This window comes from Labrus mixtus, chromosome 20, assembly GCF_963584025.1.
Source record: "Labrus mixtus chromosome 20, fLabMix1.1, whole genome shotgun sequence".
NCBI lineage: Eukaryota > Metazoa > Chordata > Actinopteri > Labriformes > Labridae > Labrus > Labrus mixtus.
Window position 1 is genome coordinate 10017110 of NC_083631.1, and position 19986 is coordinate 10037095.

Genomic DNA, 19986 nt, shown 5'->3' on the forward strand with positions numbered 1-19986 from the left:
CTGCTTCTGTACTAATTATCTCCTCTCCTCCGTCTCTCCTTTCCCTCTCTCTCCTCCTGCTCCTCAGTGAATCAGTGGCTCCTGAAGTAGGAGATGAAAAGATACGAGGACTGCAGGAGAAAAAGTTGGATTCACTCTCGTGTGTTTCACGGTGCCAATCTGAGCTCAGCTGGACTCTTGAAGTGAATGGACAGAAGCTGAACTCAGCAGAAGTTACTCCAACAGTCTGCTCTCCTCTTAAACATCTATAACCTGAACTAATGTGGACCAGCAGGGACAAGAGTCTGAGGTGTGGAATCTGCTGTCTGCACTATACTGTGTGTTTATCTGTTGTGTGAACTCAAAAACTCTGGACATGTAAGGACTGGTTTTCTGAGGCTGCTACGTGATGACATCATCTCCATCGATGGTCTGAACCCGCGGCCACAGAGAAACACTCAGCTGTGGCAGGATGAGGGACATAAAAAAACTGCTGGTTCTTATATCAAATAGTAACTTTAAAAGGTAATTTTCCAAGAGAAGATGAATTTCAGGTTCCACAGCTGCAGGAGGAGAAACAGAGAAAAGAGACTGCAGACCTGAACAGATGGAGTCACAGTAAGGGGGAACAACGGGGTCGCTCATTCTGCATGATTTAACAATAATTCACGTTTCTTCAAGGAGTTTTATTATAACATTGTGACAGAATTAAACAGGTTCCTGCTTTTACTTTGCAAAATAAAAGGGCAGACCTCCATCTGCAACTCCAACAGCTAACAGAAATATTCAATCAGAACGGTTAATAAGAATTCCCTTTCACTAAACCCTCTGTTGTCCCATCACACTCAGCAAACAGAACCAGGCACAGCAGGACCGTCAGCTTTAAGTCCACCTGTGGAAGCCGGTTCCTTTCAAGTCCACCAGAACCTTTTAACCACAGAGGACCTTCAATCCAAATGTCTAAAACAATCATGAATGATCTTGCTTTGTAGGAAACACGTCCTCATACTGCACCTTTCTATCCCAGAAAGAAAACATACCACATAAGGTACGCTAGGAAAGTGACGCTACATAAATGATGCTATGAAAAGGATGCTATGCAGGTTACAATTGAAGGTACTTAAAGGCTTTATATGTGATTTTTCACACTTAAATGTAGTAGAAATCAAGTATATCCTCTGGAAAAGAAGAATAACATACTGTACTCACTGCTTAACTGTGTTTCTAGATCAAGGTAAATTTACATGCAGTGTGAAGATACGAGCACATAATAAAGATCACTAGCATTAGCATGCTAACACAACAATGCAGCGCAAGTTGTTTTGGTTTCATGCTGGTGCTCAAGGGAGACATCTGCTGGTTTAAAAAATCACATATAAAGCCTTTAAGGAACAACAGAAGTTAACGAACGAGACTACAGAAGCACATGACATTGCATATTAAAATGATGTTACACGTGTAGCCTAAAAGAAGTCAATGTTGGCCTTTTCTATTCCTGTGGGACTTCAGCTTCATTCACACATTTACTATCTAGCCACGTCATAACCATTACGACCACCACAAGTTACTTTGGACCGTCTCCACATGGAGCTGTAGTCACTGATAGTCCGGACTACAGATCTAAAACGTAGCGACGGACACAGCTATGGACACTGAGGTTTGCGAGGATTGGCCAGCGGAGTAAAGCAAGAAGAAACTGATGTTCATGATATCAAAGGGGAAAAGTTTAACTCCAAGGTCTCATTTCAAAATAAGATTTTAGCCTTTTGAAATCATGTTGTTGATTAAAACTATAATGTTGTTTGAAAAAAAATCACATTCTTGATCATTTTTTTATTAAAGTTTTGACTCACCTTCAACTTCATGAAATCAATTCCAACGTCGATTTGTTTATTTGATAAGTGTTATCTGTTACTGCTAAGATGTCTTTCAAGACGGGGTTAAAGCTCGGTCTTCTTCGTAGGGTGTTACTATCTAAACTTAAAATGCTTCCACAGTCAAAATGATGATCATGAATTTCTGAAACATATCTGTGTATGTGTCCCTAGTCTACAAACCCCCCAATGATGAGAAAAGTTCATCCTCTCCGTCTTCTACCTGCTCCACTTTTCAGAAAATGTGTGCTCAAACAGGCCGTTTGGAGATTTTCCCTTCATGACATCACAAAGGGCAGTAGCCCCTCCCCCAGGTGGGTGACACTCCCACAGCTAGGTGTTTGTTCTGCCCTCTGAGTCTGCCTTCTCACAGTAAACAATAGGACATGGAGCGAGAAAGACTGAGACACCCAAGTCCTTCCAGAGAGGGGGGTCAGACACAGCTCATTTACATATTTAAAGGTACAGACACAGAAACAGCCTGTTCTGAGCAGGGCTGACATAGAGGGGTTTATAGACATGATCAAATACAGGATCAGAGTGGATTTAGAACAAGAAACTTCACACACAATGTTTTGAGGAGCTCTGACACTTATTTACACTGAAGAAGAGGAGGAGGAGGATATGTCACCTTTAAATCAGATACTGAATATGTGCATTGAGTTGCTGATATCAGTGAAACTCTTCGTGTTACAACAGACTCATTGTTTAACTAACTTCTCAAATTTGATCTCTAGAATCCAAATCGTGTTTTTGATAATTTTGGTAGCATTTGGATTATAACCTGTAGAGATACTTAGGTTTATTTATTTAGCATATTTTTAAAAAGAGAGGATGTGCTTAAACTTTAAGCTCTGCTGGATGAGTCGGGGGATTTGTTGAGGGGGTTTTTAAATATGGGATGTGAAATATCCAGAAAAAGATGTTTTGTAATAAGCCCTATATCCCGAAGATAAATGTAATGCTTCCACTGCATAATAACACAAATCAATGCAGCCGATGAAAAGATTTAAACTTTTCAAACTTGTGGCAACCCCCTTGAGTTGAGGTGCAAGAAAGTTACTGACACAGCAAGGGAGACGTACATTGATTAAGGCCAATAGCTTATAAAACACCCCCATACTTCAACAGTCTGCTAGATAACGAAGCAGCAGAAAGTTTTTGTGCATGTTGCATAAGCATGTCCCTTTACACCAGAGGAGCATTGCTGCCCTGGAAGGCTACCTATAAACCCAAAGGAAATCCCACTTTATGTAACTGATCGCTTTAAACAGAACAGTGTGAGTCACACACACAGCTGTTACAAAACTGAACCCCCCCCGTAACATCAGTATAAGAATAGTTTTGATGGCATGATAAAAAACTGGATAGACTAACACACTGTAAGCTGATTAATTTAGAGTGCCGTGTTTTCTTTTTGGTTTAATTTTATAAGAAATCTGCAGGAGAAACTTTGTGCAGAATTTAAAACAGTTCATATATCTGATTTGTGTGGTGGAGTGCAGTACTGTAAAACAATGAAACTGGGACACGTCTGAGGCTGCAGGTGCTCTGCACAGCCTGCTGTTGGGAAATGCTGACAGGTTGTCTCAGTTCAGACTTTCAGTTAAAGTAAATAATACATTCAAGTACAGCTTGCATACTTGGAAGGCATTTTCCTTCTTGTGATGCCCAGATACTGAGATGATGCAACATACACATCATCCTCGCCGTATAGTTCTAGAAAAACATAGAGCTAGAAAAGTTATACGCTTACACAGCGTTCGGTATACAGTGAGCAGGATAGTGGGGGAAAAAATTACAATAACTGACGCAAAACTGAGAAGACATTGGGCATTTACAATTTTAAGAGGCCTTCTTCAGGCCTTCTTGAGAAGTCCCGCCCCTTCTTGATTGTGAGTGTTTGATGACAGAGAAACGACATCAACAAGTGGCTGTGGCTCAGTTGGTAGAGTCGTCGCCTCTCGACCGGAAGGGTGAGGGTTCGATCCCCAGCTGAGTCTTGGGCAAGACACTTAACCCTGCATTTCTCCTGCTGCTACTGTGGCAGTGTATGAATGGTGATGTATGTTGCTTTGGATAAAAGTGTCTGCTAAGTGAATTGTAGCATTGTAATAAGAGTGGCGCTGTTCGAAAAGTGAAAGTTTTTTCAACTGAGAGCGCAGCGACAAAAAACAGCAGACGCCAAAGGCATTTTAGCGCTCCGGGCGATGAGTGCTGAAAACCCTGAACCAGGCTTCCAACTCGAGGAGCGACGTCTGAGGACACAGGCCCTAACCAGGGGTGTGGTTGTGTGTGTGTGTGTGTGTGTGTGTGTGTGTGTGCATACTTGTTTTACTATCCAACAGAGGACGTCAGTAATGTTACAGATTCACCAACAGGAGACATTTTAAAGACAGCATGTTGGTCCTGCTTTGAATGAAACTAAATTTATGTTTTAACATCTGTGGGGAATTTTTTTTGCTTTTTCAAAGAGGGTACCTGAAAATGTGTACACGTCATCATGCTCAGTACTGCCCCTTCAGGGTGGAGGAGGAACAACCCTTAAACACACATAATAATTAATATTTTATTTAATCAGCACATTTTTATTTAAATATCACCGAATCAAAGCAAAAGCAAAAGTTTTCATGACACCTTATATGTAGAGCAAGTTCTACAGACAGTATGAAACATGGGAGTGATGTCACCCATTGTTTCTAAAGAGGCATCAATGGTGGTCGCCATATTGGAAATGCTATCTCTACCTAACTTTTGATCAGCCTAGAAACAGACAAAGAGGAGGAGCAGAGGCGGGCCTTAAGTCTCCTGACAAACCGCTAAAACACGCCCACATATCAGTCAACTCAGCCACTCCCCCATTTATATAAATACATGAATAAATCTGAGGCTTAATTAAATAAAAATGCATGTCTTCTAAAAAGGAATCCAACCCGGCACAGTGTGTAGCAATGAAGTAAGAAGCTTTGATATCAAATTAATCCTTTGTATCAGGCTGTAAACATGTTAAATTTGACTCTAAAACATAACATTTTAATATGGTAGCTAATGGGAATTCCATTGCTTTTGCAGGCTGACTCAAGTGGACACTTTGGACTGCATATTTTTGCACCTGAGCATTGCAGTCTCGGCAGTTTGCCGCTTGGTTTCATACCTGACTTTTTAAAATATTTTTTGCAGAGACTCAGTTGTAGTCCTAATATGAATCTACCATTGAGTAATCACTGTTTAACTCTCCTCCTGTGAATGACAAGCTGAATGAAGCACTGAATATTTGCTTTCAGGCTTCATCCTTGAGTTCCCAGCAGAAAGGTCTGGAGCCACACAGAGAGGTCTTCACTGTATTTGACCCACATCCTGTCTTTTACAGCGGACACAGCAGGAGACGTGATTTGTCTGCAAATTCAACTCATGAAGCGTCCCTCATCAAATATTTATCCTCATCGTGGATTCCGAGCTGTAACTGTAAAGACGAGTCTGGGAGTACGTGTGTGTGTGTGCATGGGCCGGTGTGTCTTCCTAACGGTGTGTGTGTGTGTGTGTGTGATATCTATCCATCCAGCACTCTGCGTGGCGGTATTTTGTCAGATTGAAGCGGGTCTGATGCGGAGTGTTAAGCAGCCCGCTGTCTGGTTTAGTTTCAGTGTCTATCACAACAGTAGCCATGAGAATATCAGACTCTGCCCTCAGGTTACAAGCTTCTCTTCTCTCTCTCTCTCTCTCTCTCTCTCTCTCTCTCCATCCTTATCTTTCACCTCCTCCTTATCTCCTTCACACTGTTTATCCTGACACAACACTGAAAGAGATCAGGAGGCTCGATGAAGAAGTTTGTCAGTCTGTCACTTTATGACTTTTCTTCTGCAGACATCCTTGTTTACATACTTTTTGTACTTCTGGGCTTGTTTTAATGAAAGGAAATGTAAACGCTAATTGCCTCATTCCAATTTAAAATCAACAGTCGGGAAGAGGTCCTTTCCTGTTTGTTCGAGTATTGTGTGTGTGTGTGTGTGTGTGTGTGTGTGTGTGTGTGTGTGTGTGTGTGTGTGTGTGTGTGTGTGTGTGTGTGTGTGTGTGTGTGTATGTGTTGTTTTGTGTGGAAAGACTTGACTAGCTTGCACAGAAAACCAGACTTCAACCCCATTCAACACCTCTGGGATTCATTTAAACAGCCACTGCATTTTGTAGTGTGACAAAAAAAAAAGCTTCCCACAGTTTTTGTCTCTCCTTGAAGGCATGCATGGTGTTGAACTTGTTTCTACAAACAAAACGGCGGAAATAGTTGTGCGATGAGAAAAAAAGAAAACTCTTTCATCTCAACATTTGGCCGTCTGTTGCATGGCGGGGGGAGCGTCGTTGAATTGTTTATTTCAGAGGTCTAACATAAAGGAACTGCCACCGTATAGTCTGTGGCTTTGAGGGGTGGGGGGTTATTTGCAATTTAGCCAATGAGCTTATTGGTCGAGTCTTCCTTGGACATGACGGACTTCAAGGTTCAGATTAAAGTCGAGTGTTGGGAGCATGCATCAGTATCTGTGCAGAGAACAGATCTTAAGGGGTCCATATTTTTGGACACGTATCCTGAATTTTACAAGATCCTATTGGACCTATGGATGTCCTCATACCAGAGTTTAAAACTTCAATATGATTCCAGAATAAATCTACCAATATTGATACTACGGCTAAAAAAATAGAAATCCTAGGCATCTAATATTTGATAACTTCTTGTTTCTGTCAAAAATTGCAAGACAAATTCCCTTTAATTTTTCATTGGATTGATTTGTACCTATCACATTAAAAAAGATGCATTACTTTTTTGCAGGTCACCATCATTTAATTACCTCTTTTAAATTTTCCAAAGCTCAAATTAGTATTAATGCTAATTGCTCGACTGAAAAGGAGCCAGTGGTAGTGGCAGCTCGTCATTATCCACTCTAATTTCTCTTCTTGACTTTCACTGACAAACTTACAGCCTGTCCTAACCACCTTCAAAATAAAAGCACCACATATTTTATGTGGAACTCAGAGCAGAAAATGAAATATTTCTGCAGTGTGGACAGCAAGCGTGCAATCATGTGCGATGGGACGCGATACATAACGCTCTCGTGCTGTCAGGACACGGTGCTAGATCTTCAAAGAAATAATGCAATGACAGTGATCTCCCACCAGGAGGTTTCCTACTGTCATTGCAAACTTTACACATTTTGAGCCACTTTTCTGGTTTCAAGTTTTTCAGCCCATGGGAGCCCCCTACTGGCCTGGGGTTCTAAGTAACGGGACTTAATATTTCTTCATGTTTTTGTCACAACATGCAAAAAGCAGGAACAGACCGATCATGTGCAGCTTGTTTTACCTTCCGATATTCTTCTTTTTACCTCACGTTTCATGCTGATCCTTAATCAGCCTAATCACGTCCACACACATCTTAATGTATCCTCCACACGTCTTATTGGCTGTTACACAAAGTGATAAACTGACCGCGTGAGGGGAGGCCAGCGTGCGGTTAGTTTGGCAGTTTGTTTGTGTTGATGTGTTGAACCAAAGTCACGCACGGACACAAACAAACTGACCGATGGATGCAGCAATACGGCAGCAACTCCTGTTTCCTTTGAGCTCAAATGACTGTTTTTATTAACGGAGTCCGGCGTCTTTGAAGACAGTGATGTAACAGCTGTTCTGGCTTTTCAGCTATTAAAACCATTTGGACGCTGCAGGCTGAAGGAATCTACTGAAGTAAGTCAAAGAGCCGACAATATATTGATTTAAAAAGAGGCCAAGGTTTAAAAACAAGGACATGCATGTGTGTGTAACTTGTGTGTGTAACGTGTGTGTGTGTGTGTGTAACATGTGTGTGTGTAACGTGTGTGTGTGTGTGTGTGTGTGTGTGTGTGTGTGTGTGTGTGTGTGTGTGTGTGTGTGTGTGTGTAACATGTGTGTGTGTGTAACGTGTGTGTGTAACGTGTGTGTGTGTGTGTAACGTGTGTGTGTAATGTTCAGGTGTCCATGACCGGTTTCTTCATCTCTCTCGCTCACGCTTCCTTCTTGCTTTCTCATCTCCTCTCCTCCCACATGTCTCTTCCTCCCTCGCTCCCCGGAGTTTTCCTCACACCCCCAGCTTCACACACACACACACACACACACACACACACACACACACACACACACACACACACACACACACACACAGACACACACACACACACACACACACACTTTGTCTTTTCTTCTCCCAATTCTCTCACCTATACTCCCTCTCTTTTCTCAGGAGAAATCATCACAGCCCTCCTCCTCTTCCTCGCCATCTCTCTCTATCTCTCTCTCTCTCTTCCTCTCTCTTTCTCCCTCTCTCTCCATCTCTCTCTATCTCTCTCTCCCTTCCTCCCTCTCTCTCTCTCTCTCTCTCTCTCCTCCCATGGTTGTTTTCTGCCTCCGTTTTCATCTTTTTCAGCGTCCTATTTTTGTCTTTTGCTACCTCCTCTCTTTCCTAGATGTCTGATAAGAATTCAGCAGCAGTTCCATCTCATTCTGTACACACACACACACACACACACACACACACACACACACACACACACACAGACTCCCTCATCTCACTCCAGCCTGCCATTGTATCCTAGCAACCTAACTTTATAGTAGTAGTAACATCAGTCCGGCATGCCCCCTCAGTCCACATTAAATATTCTGCTCTCTCTGTTTTTGATTCTTCTGAGTTAACGAGAAATCAGAAAAATTATCTGCTTTCATTGCAGCGTCTTTAAATTATTCAACATTTTCTGCATCACACCTTCAACAAAATTCAGCATGTTGTACCCAGGGGCGCCACAAGGGGGAGACAAGTCAGGGGGATTCTAAGGGGGCCCATGACTGTCATCATTACTTCAGTTATATTTATTTGAATGTATAAACCTTTCACCTTGGCCTAGTGGTTAGTACACACGCCCCATGTACAGAGGCTGCAGTCCTCGAGAGCGGGTGCCCCGGGTTCAAATCCGACCTGTGGGTCCTCCCGCATGTCGTTCCCCTCTCTCTCCAGTTTCTGAATCTCTCCACTTCCTGTCTCTAAAATAAAGGCATAAAAAGCCAAATCAAATCTTTTTGAACTCTTTAAGCGTCTTTTAAATGACGGTTTTGTTCCGTTTCTTTGTTCTGTCTTGTGTTCGAGGTCCAAACTGAACAACTTTCCGTCTGATTGGTTTAAAAACATCAGAGGTTTGGGCCGTGAGAAGTTGTCATTGGGTGCCGAAGCTAGTTCACAATCACTGATGTAAATGTTTCCTCTCATGGTGAGATAGAAAGGGTCAATAATCGCTCTTCATGTGAGCGTTCACTTCAGACGACCCTGCAGAGGTCACCGCCCCCGGTCAAACGAGGCTAGCTTCTGGCCGCTGCTGGATGTAATTGGACGATGCATATGTGTTGTTGTTTATTCGGCAGCTTGTTTTAAAGTCTTTTCCAGGTTTAATATTTCTCTTTTTACTGCAGAGACAGACAGACTGTGGAAGAGCAAACAGACGTTTTCTGAAGCCCCTCTTCAGAGTCGGAGGCAGAGCACACATTATTTAATTACACACACAAATAATCCTGTTTTTGAAAAGGCGGACGCTGAATCGACTCTCAGCCTTGAGACTGCGGCGTCTCTTCTCTTCCTCTCACCGTTTGGTTAAAGGTGTCAGTCAGCACAGTCTTTGAATGATTTTATTCATCCTCGACACAGAGTGCCAGACTGGAACTGCAATCACATTTAAGATATTCAAATCTTCTGCAGAGGTTTTGAGACGCGTCTTTATCCACTTGGTGGGGGGGCAGCTGTTTGATGATTGACAGCTTCTATTTCCTTTACTCCACTGAAAAGCCAACGGAAAGAAAAAATAAGACTCTTTATAATTCAGTGCTTCTTTGAGCTAAAGGAGCAGTATGTAACTCTAACACCTATTGGTTAAAATGGGTACTGCAGTCTAAATTCTAAACATTGTAGAAAGCTGTCTCCCCCCCTCCTCTCTATAGTTGATGCTCACACAGGTTGCCATGTGGTGGACACTGAAGCTTCAGTGTTTATCCAGCTCTGCATGGGTCTGTAAACCTTTCTGTGTTCTAACCTCTCTCCATTTTTCAAAAGCATCTCCAATGTTGATCCTAGTTTGAGCACGTTTCTGCTCGTGGAGCTTATTAGAAACATGCAGAGGCTTTTTAGGTCGGGTACAATCACTTCTATCTGAACCACTTCTCTTGCCCGCTTCCATCACTGCAACACCTGTTGACCTGATAACTGCTCTCATATCTGACAAACCGAGGGGCGTCCAAAACGGCCGTGTGGGGGTGATTCATTGGTGGTTAAGTTAAAAAAAACCTGCAGAGCAAACTGTCTTATAAGACATGGACAAAAGGAAAATTATGATGATTAAACATGTCTCCTCCGTAGCCTACATTTCCTTCCCTAGAAAACATGCTGTTAGTGAAGCTTCAGACAGAAAGGATCAAACCCGCCCAGGCTTTTCTTTCTTTCATTGTCAAGTGTGCAGCAGCCTGAGAGGGACATTTTGGAGAACTTTCTTTCTTTTCAGAGCTCGGAGAGGGGATGAGAGATGTAGTAAAGGTCACAGACTGGACTCACTGAGCTCCTGTCTGACAGCTAGAGCACATCTCGACCCCCCCCCCCCCCCCATCTATGATGAGATAAGAGACGACGGCGTGCAGAGGAAGGACACTGAATCTTAATTATTCAAAGTTGTCTGACAGCTGTAGTCTGTGTAGGTACTTCAGGAGGAGACTTTGAAACCAGAGCTACAAGAACTCACACATGCAAACAAATACCTGAGAGTGTGCAGCCCGTCCTGTTCTGACACATCGCTGCTTTCATCATGAACTCATTCAAGATATCCAGAGACGAGGACGCTGAAGATTTAAGTCTGATTTAAACCAAATAATTAAAGGCACAGTTTGTCAATTCCACCACCAGGGGACTCTCAATCAAACCTGTAACAAAAGATGACTTTGAGGTAAGCGGGGAATTGTGGGAGTGATTCTTCAATCGTAATTCTGAAGACGTAATGCCTCTAATGTCACGCTGAAAGGTGGATGAAACTACACTGCTGCACTACCTGGGAAATGTTGGGAGGACAGAGTGGGGGATGATGTGCAGTCGGATACAAATTTACAACTGCTCTGACGAGGACCACAGCCTCTGTACATGGTGCACGCAATATCACCACCAGGCAATACAGCGCCCCCTGCTGCTGTATGTGAAAAGTGCAACTTAAAGGGATACTTCACCCGTTGAAACATGAATCTGTATTGACATTGGGTCATATATGTAGTAGAAATGTGAAATACATTTTGAAGTTGGTGCCTTCTTGGCTGACAAAAGGCAGAAAGTGTCTTTTTGGCTCATGTGGATGAAAGACACCAAATCCCAGAATGCACAGCACCCTAACCCTAACCCTAACCCTAACCCTTAATGCAAATGGGTGACGTATCCCTTTAATGAACATCCAAACATTCAAGATCTGCACGTCTTGCTGCAAGATGAGACGAGAAACAACTTCTTTGTTTTATGAATGAAGTTAAGATCGACTGATCTCGACCCTGATTGGTTCTCAGACCACATCACACAAAGTAACTTTAACTTTCTCACATGATGCAAATCAGCAGAACAAGAACATGAACACACGAGCTGAAAATGAAATATATGAGCAGATGATGTTTGTTTTTGCAGACTCTTCTTCTAAGCCGTTCTGTCTATCTCTGATGTTCCCTCGATTTAACATTCTCCTGAGAGTCAAATGTTCCGTCGTAGCTCTTTTAAAACTTCAGTTACCTCTTTGATTTCCACTGCACCAGGAAAGAACAGAAACTTGTTTTTTTTATCTTGAACCCTCGTCTGCTGATGATCTCTGTCTCTCTGTTGCACCTCCCTCCTCCGCCCCCTGTGGGTGGAGCTAAGAACACCGAGCAGATGTGACCACCTGAACCACAAGAGTTTTCAACCAACCAGATGAAGGAGCTGCTGTGTTCGTCTCTGCTTTAACTTCTTCATCACCACAGACTGTACTTAGAAAGTTCACCCAGCCAACGAGACGACATCTGTTCCTTTTTGAACTGAACTCTGGAGCCAGAGGTGAACCAATGGGACGAGAGGTTTGAGTCATAAGAACACCTCCATGCTGACTCACAGGCCTCTCCAGTCCTCTCTGAACCCCTGAAGCTGTGACTGCTGGTGTACAGATTTGTGATTGTGAAGAAAAGAAAAGGATGCTCTGACATTTTGGGTTGGGTCTGTCAGGAATGTGTCAAAATGCGGATTAGACTTCCTCTTTAGATAATTCAGTTAGACAGAAAAGGTTCTTTTCAATCTGTGAGCGCTCTGACAGCTGACGCAAATGTCAAATGTCCGAGCGGAGTTTACAGTTTGGAATCTTTTCCTGGAGACTGTTTGTCTGCACAGACCTGACTCAGCACACGCTGAAGATCCAATCAGTGAGATGTGTAGTGAGTGAAATGATAAAGTGATCTTACTATATGATCAGACATTAAGGAAACATGTTGAAGTGCTGGCTTCTCTGACAACAATGCAGCAGCCAGTATGTCCTCCTTCTAACTTTAGATTCTGCTCCTGAATGCTCTGGATTTGTTTGGACCAGAGAAGGTAGACATTTTTAAGGCGACCCCCCACACGGCCGTTTTGGACGCCCCTCGGTTTGTCAGATATGAGAGCAGTTATCAGGTCAAACCAACAGGTGTTGCAGCGATGGAAGCGGGCAAGAGAACTGGTTAAGATAGAAGTGATTGTACCCGACCTAAAAAGCCTCTGCATGTTTCTAATAAGCTTGGCCGTCTGGTACTCAAATCTTGTCACCTGTTGAGGCAGGTAATCAGCTGTTCAGGACAGTCGGTCCATCAGATCCAAACTGTCTGCTGCATCACTGGGTTTGATTAGGCCTGCCTGTCAGTCTGACACAAACCTTTAAGCTTTAATAATCAGCCTCCATGGCTCAATGAGCGAGCAGAGCGCAAGGAAGAAAGAGAGGAAGAAATATCTGCAGGCTCATGATCATAGCGTTTCCCTTCATAGCCCGAGTTGTTTTGTCCAATCATCGCTCAGCGTGCTTTTGGCTGTATGCAGGGAAATCGTTCATGTGGAGAGCAAAAGGGAACGGTCATATTTGTGGACATGCAATCCCAGAATCCCTCAGCCGTTCTCTAATGACGGTTTAAATCTCAGCGTCTTTAAACCTTCAAGTACCTGCAAAGACTTTGTTTCTCAACACAGACTTCGTTTTCACTTCTCGAGAAACAGTCGGACTTTGAACAAAGGAAAACTGAATGTTGGTGGGATGTCCTTAACTGCTGGTTTCATCTGCAGATCGAGACTGAATGAAAGTGAACCAGAGAAATACAACGTTATTCTCAGACCATCCTGTGTGTGTGTGTGTTTGTTAAGAAGTCGTCCACATCACAGAGCGGTGTGTGTGTGTGTGTGTGTGTGTGTGTGTGTGTGTGTGTGTGTGTGTGTGTGTGTGTGTGTGTGTGAGTGTCTGACACTTCTCGTCTGCTTCTATGGGTGTAAACGTGTCAGAAGGTTTCAGACCAGCAAGAAGGAGTTACATGATTCAGCCGGTCTCAACACGTCAGGGTGCAGCTCGCCTCTGCTGTGTCCAGAAAGTGAGAGAGAAATGTCCTTTTTAAAAAGCTTTCACATCTCCGATATCAGACATTTGTTTAAGTTGTATTGATTTATTTGAGCCTTAAACATTCACATTGTCTAAATTATTATGAGGAAGCCGGAAGGAAACCGAGCTATGATAAAAGAGCTCAAATATCTGTTTTAATGAAGTATGAATGAGAGTTGAACTTTTTAAATCATCACGTCTTTTTCTGGTTTTCTGGTTTTACGCTCTGTTGTTGAGAGACAAACATAAACAGAATTAGGATGTGCACAAGTTATTTTCTCATGAGCAAATACACAAATAGGCCTTTATATTAGTTTTTCACTTTTTTGGGACTTCAGATGCTCCAAAGAGTCCATTTATAACAGTTATATTTAGTTGTGTGTGTTTTCTAATGTATAAGCACCAAGTACGGTGTCCCTCAAGTCTCATAAATTAGATTTTCTTTGGTTTATCAATCCCTAGGGGAAATTTGGTTTCAGAATTCAAGTCAGAATTCTGAGATAAAAAAAACAAAGTGGCCCTAATCCTCTTCCTTAGATAATCTTGCAATGCAGCAGTGATAATTATTATTCCACTTGCCAACAGTTGTCGTCATTTGTCATACTTCGATACTATTGTCTTTTTGGAGAACATGAGCGCCCTCTGCTGGAGCCCCCGCATACTTAAAATAAACCAAAATAAAAGTAAAGGTGTTACTTCTCGTACTTTTGGTATGTTTGAGAAAACCTCTGAGTTTTATACAAACACACAAAATAAATCTAACTGTGATAAAAAAAAGACGCTGCGGAGCCCCTGAAGTCCCGGGAAGTAAAAACAAAAATTCACATTATTATTATTATTATTTTTTAACTTTTTGGGGCTTCCGGGCCTCCGCAATACACTCTAATTAAATTATTTTTTTATTATTAAAAAGAACACGACTTAATTTTGCTGTTTGGACAAAAAGAAAATCAGGCCGATGATTCCGAAAGCTACGGGCGCCATGACCCGGATGTACCTCTGCTCAACTTTATATCCCACAATTCCTTTCACCAACTTCCTCTTTCCCTGCTGCAGCAATGTCTAAGAGAGGTACGAAACTCACCTGATCTAATCCACATTCATCTGCTGTTTTATACACCCTAATGGAACTCTAAATGTTGTCGGTTTGTTGAAGAGGGAGGAAAACAACATGTCTGCGTGATTAGTTTTTTGTTTATTTAAATATTATTCGAGTTATGGAGGATGCTTAGTTTGACGGTTGTGTTAGCTAGCGGTTAGCCATGTTTCGCTGTTAGCGCACGAAGAGAAGCGAGAGGCTGAACATGTGGATTCACAGCTCACTGTAAAGTTAGGACGTGTTGAATGTTGTGAGGATAAATGTCTCATTTCTATACACATGAACGAGTGTGTGTGTTTTATTAATTTTAAGTTTGAACAGGTCACGGGCTAGCTTACGGCTAACTGAGGAAGCTAATCATAGCTGGTGTTATGTCGAGAAATGTGTCCCTGCCGAGAACTACACGCGCCTCGCTGAAGTTTTAGGAAAACGGTATGAAAAGATTTGAGGACAAAGTCTGTGAAATGTGTATCTAATAAGAGTGAGGTGTGTGTATTGTGTCTAGATTAATTTTAAGGATGGAGGTTTAATACTACAGTGTGTAAAATGTGTCATATCTTTCACTGTCCTAATGCTAGGTGTTTGCAGTTCTCTGCAGGGATGCATTTCTCGACATAACACATGTAGAAGCCAATTGGTTGAACGTTGAAATGTCAGAGTTTGAGATAAAATAACTTCAAGAGTTGAGCATTTGATTGGCTGCATGGTCACGTTAGCTCCGAGACATTACGTACAAATGTATGTGACGTAACAATCCAGTGAGAAACTTGATTAGAACTTACAATATGTTGAATCCCGAAGATGTGAAACAGTAACGTGTTGTTGAATATTTCGTTAGCTGCATGCTTCATGTGCACATAAACAGTTTTAGCTGATGGAGCTGACAACATTAATAATCTTTTATCAGAATATTTAAAACTTAGTCTAAGTTAATTAGCAGTTTCATAGTTTTAGGCCCTCTGAACTGAAACCTGCACAACTGTTCAGTTCCTGCGTTACACCATTGACCACGTTCTGTTTTTATAGCTTGTTATAGATTCCTTAGTCTGTTTAACTTGCAGGTTTTATTTAGACAATGTGTTGTTCTTTATTACTTTTTATAAAAACCTACATCTTAAAGTGTGTCCCCTCTCCTTACAGGACGCGGTGGTTCGTCCGGAGCCAAGTTCCGCATCTCGCTGGGTCTCCCAGTGGGAGCGGTCATCAACTGCGCCGACAACACAGGTACGCCTCACCTGACACACTGTACTGTGTTTGCAGATCGTTGTGTATAAAGAGTCACCTTTTAGGAAGAGCAGTTTCCTATCAAAGGTGTTAGTTTGTGTTGATACAGGAGATCGTACGGTTAAAGCAGATGTCACTTTTAGGGGGAACGTTTTGTGCTGAGAGAAACTCATTCCCGTCTTTAAATGTGATTCTAGAGAACCCTAATCTGTTAACAGTGAAATATGTTGAAATGCTTGTTTTTGGTTCGGTCAAGTTCAATTTAAACAGCCATTCTTACTGTCGTTTATTTAGTCTGTCTTAGCCTCTCGGTCACTCCCTTTTTTTCCTGCACAGGCATGAGAAAGGAGTCCTTTTCTCTAATCTTGTGAGGAAATAAAGGTTTCAGTGTCACAATACCCAAATGTAAATCTGTGAGGATTAAAGTCAACAGCAACAATAATTTGTCCAGTTTTCAATTATAAAAAACTCCTGCACACGTTCTTGACGATACAAATATGTGGCCAACGTGTTGGTGCGGAACATTTTAAGAAAAGCCGGTGTTATAAACTATAGATCATCTCTACAGAGGTTCATATTATATACATGTTATAAGCTACAGTTTTATTCATGGTTCGTAAAACAACTTTGGATAAAAAGCGTTTACTAAGTGAATTGTAAAGCTATATGTGACGTAGCGTCTGCTGAAGGTTTGATTAACTCTACCGTGGTGTAAACGCGTTGGTCAGTGTGCACGTCGTCTTCTCCCCCTTCAAAAAGCACTTGCTTTGCCTGCTCGGTGGCTCGGTGAGTTGTCGTAGAAGGGAATATTAATTCTTCTCTGTGGGTGAGACGGCAGCGCCATCCAGTGGCTGACTGATCTCAATCAGAGATGAGACAGATTTAACCGTAACCCTTAAGAGTCTTGTTCCAGATTTGTTGAGGATCTTCTCGTTCTTATTTTTGTGTTCTCTCCCTTTGTCCGTCAGGCGCCAAGAACCTGTACATCATCTCCGTGAAAGGCATCAAGGGGCGTCTGAACCGTCTGCCTGCTGCAGGAGTGGGTGACATGGTCATGGCCACAGTAAAGAAAGGCAAACCAGAACTCCGGAAAAAGGGTGAGTCTGAGTTCCACTCACGTCTTTTACATCCAAACATGAAGAAACAAAAATTACAGATGCACCTCCCGTCATTCTCCTGAAATACTGAAAATAAAAAGAAACTGCAGCAGCTTTTTCCTTGAGCTCATTTGCATTAAAAGCAGCTTGGGGCACCGGGTGGCCTTGTGGTTATTTTACACCTTAATACGGAGGAAGCAGTCTTCCACGTGGGGGCTGTGGGTTCAAATCCGACCTCGGCCCTTTGCTGCATGTTGTCCCACTTCCGCCAACTTTTCTCGTGTCCATTCAGCTGACCTCTAACAAAGACATGTTTTCTTCATAGTGTTGTAACGATGTTTTCACGAGAACAGTCCAGTGAAAACAGAGTTGTATTTAGTTTTGTTTCTGGAAACCTTTGACGTTTAAATTACCTTTTAATAATGACCTCTGTGCACACCGATCTATAAAACTTAGTACACGTGTCAGGCCAGTAGGTGGCGGTCCTCCTACCTGCTTTTATACAGGCGTGTTACCACCCGTGTGTGACGTCAGATATTCACTCCCAGGGGTTTAGAATGATGTAGAGTTCCTCTAATGTGTTCTGACAGTGCAGGTAAAGGTTTGAAGGTACCCCCCCCTTCCAAAAAGCACTTGCTTTGTCTGCTCAGTGACTCGGTGAGTTGTCGTAGAAGGGAAAATTGATTCTTCTCTGTGGGTGAGACGGCAGCGCCATCCAGTGGCTGACTGATCTCAATCAGAGATGAGACAGATTTAACCTGCTGGTCTGTTCTTAGTGTCTCCTTTTAGTCCTGTCTTTATCACATTTATATTTAAAGTATTCTATGACTTTCACATCCAAACACAAAGAGACTTCAAGTACACCTTGTTGAGGTTATCTGCCATCGTTTACCTTCTGGAATTACAAATAAATTAAAAAGAAACGGCAGCTTTCTCCTTGAGCTGATTTAGCATCAAAAAGCTTCTTACGGCGCCGGGTAGCCTAGCGGTTATGACGCCGTTATACAGAGGCAGCAGTCCTGGACACAGCGGATGTCGGTTTGAATCGGCCCTTTATGGTCCCGCTCCTCCCAACTTTTCTCGTCTCGTCAGCTGACTGCTCTAATAATAACAAAACATTTTTCCTTCGTAGTGTTGTAAGGAAACCAGATTTTCTGTTTTAGGCCACGTTTTTTTTTTCAAAAGAAAGTTTGACGTTTAAATTACATTTTATTAACGACAATTTCACACAATCTGTAAAAACAATTATAAACGCTGTAGTACACATGCCAGGCCAGTAGGTGGTGGAGTGACTTTGTAACGAAACAGCACAATCATGCTCCCGTCCTCCTCCAGAGCGCTGAGGTGTAAACATACAAACACATGAACGTTTGTGTGGATTGGCGATGAATGGGGTTGTTACTCAGAGTGACCCTAAACTACAAAGAGAACATGTGTTTGTCTGTAAAGTCTCTGTTCTTGGAGGAACGTAATATTTACAGTGTGATGGAAACTGCCATTTTCAAAAAGTTTGCACTCTGTAACCCGCTTTCATGCACCTAAAACACAGCGAACGTAAACGAACATAAAAAACAACAATGTTACACACCTACGGCTGAATGTGAAACACTGGACGATCATGTTTAATCTTTGTGCGACACAGTGAATAACTCTCATTACAGCCTTATAACACAGACTGTTAGCTTGATGCACTGATTGTGTGTTAGCGATGACCTTTAACACGCTCCTCTCTCTACAGTGCATCCTGCGGTGGTGATACGGCAGCGGAAGTCGTATCGGCGAAAAGACGGCGTGTTTCTCTACTTTGAAGACAACGCGGGGGTCATAGTAAACAACAAAGGAGAGATGAAAGGTGGGTTTGTTTGAGGCTGCTCAATGCTAAGCTGTTAGCTTAGCTTTTATACAGCGGTGTTGGACATCAGAGATTCACTCCCAGAGTTTTAATCTTAAAGCCTCCATGCTGACATTTTAAATCCAGCAGTATGTATAACTCCAAGTCTCTTTAAAAGAAGAAACATGATTTCCAGTGTTGATTTGAAGCAGCAGGGAGTGATTTAGAGTTCCTCTAAAGTGATCTGACGGTTTGAAGGTAGCCCCCCTCCCCTTCCAAAAAGCACTTGCTTTGCCTGCTCGGTGGCTCGGTGAGTTGTCGTAGAAGGGAAAATTAATTCTTCTCTGTGGGTGAGACGGCAGCGCCATCCTGTGGCTGACTGATCTCAATCAGAGATGAGACAGATTTAACCTGCTGGTCTGTTCATAGTGTCACCTTTAGTCCTGTCTTTATCACATGAATGTTTTGTATGAACTGAAATAAGACGTCTCTCCTCGTCTGTCTGCAGGTTCAGCCATCACAGGCCCGGTGGCCAAAGAGTGCGCTGACCTTTGGCCCAGGATCGCCTCCAACGCTGGCAGCATAGCTTGAGCCGGACCGTGCACCTCTGTTCGTTTTCAATAAAAACTGTTGGTAATCGAACGTCCCGTCTCCCGAGTGTTCATTAAAATGATGTAGAAGGGTCAGTGTGTTCAAACTTCAGGAAGTCACATACACACCCATTCTAAAAAGCCTGTTTTTACAGCAGAGATTAACATGTTTACAGCCTGGTTCAAAAAAACAAATAGGTGTGATTAGCTCATGTCTCGATCGACACACACTGTACGGGGGGGGGGGGTGAATGTTTTGATGACTCATCAGTTTTGATTTGATGAAGGATAAGAGTTATTCACAATAAGGCATGTAGCTGACCTGATTGACAGGCAGGCGCGGTGTAACAGTTTAAAACCCGCTCCAGCTTTCAGCCTGTCGTTAAGTTGAAAGTTAGACTGAGACAGCATTTCACATCGTCCATTATCACAGACTTAAAATAAAATACAGTTTGATTTATTGCTGCAGGGGTAGAAAAGATCAAATAAAATGAATAAATGTAAGTACGAGTAAAACAACACTCCTCACATTGTTTGCAGTTAATCAACACCTGTAATTTATTGATGCTTGAAAGGACAACTAGAACAAAGTCAGTACATGTTTAATGACAGCTGTTGAAAAGGTCTGA

The 19986-nt window shown here is 42.4% G+C and overlaps 2 protein-coding genes across 2 annotated transcripts in view; both read left to right on the top strand.

Moving 5' to 3' along the window:
• The window catches only part of LOC132954036 (carbonic anhydrase-related protein 10-like), a 56201-nt gene extending 55445 nt beyond the window's left edge, over positions 1-756 (top strand). The window contains exon 9 of the mRNA XM_061026471.1: positions 68-756. Coding sequence (XP_060882454.1) covers positions 68-90 — 23 coding nt within the window. The 3' untranslated portion in view covers positions 91-756. The remainder of the gene's footprint in view (positions 1-67) is intronic.
• A 13728-nt stretch (positions 757-14484) lies between these two features.
• rpl23 (ribosomal protein L23) lies at positions 14485-19409 on the top strand. The gene is made up of 5 exons (XM_061026437.1): positions 14485-14587; positions 15756-15839; positions 16808-16936; positions 18675-18788; positions 19276-19409. Exons 1-5 carry the CDS (start codon positions 14575-14577, stop codon positions 19356-19358), a joined length of 423 nt encoding a protein of 140 aa, XP_060882420.1. The 5' UTR covers positions 14485-14574; the 3' UTR covers positions 19359-19409.
• Positions 19410-19986: the final 577 nt, after the last annotated feature.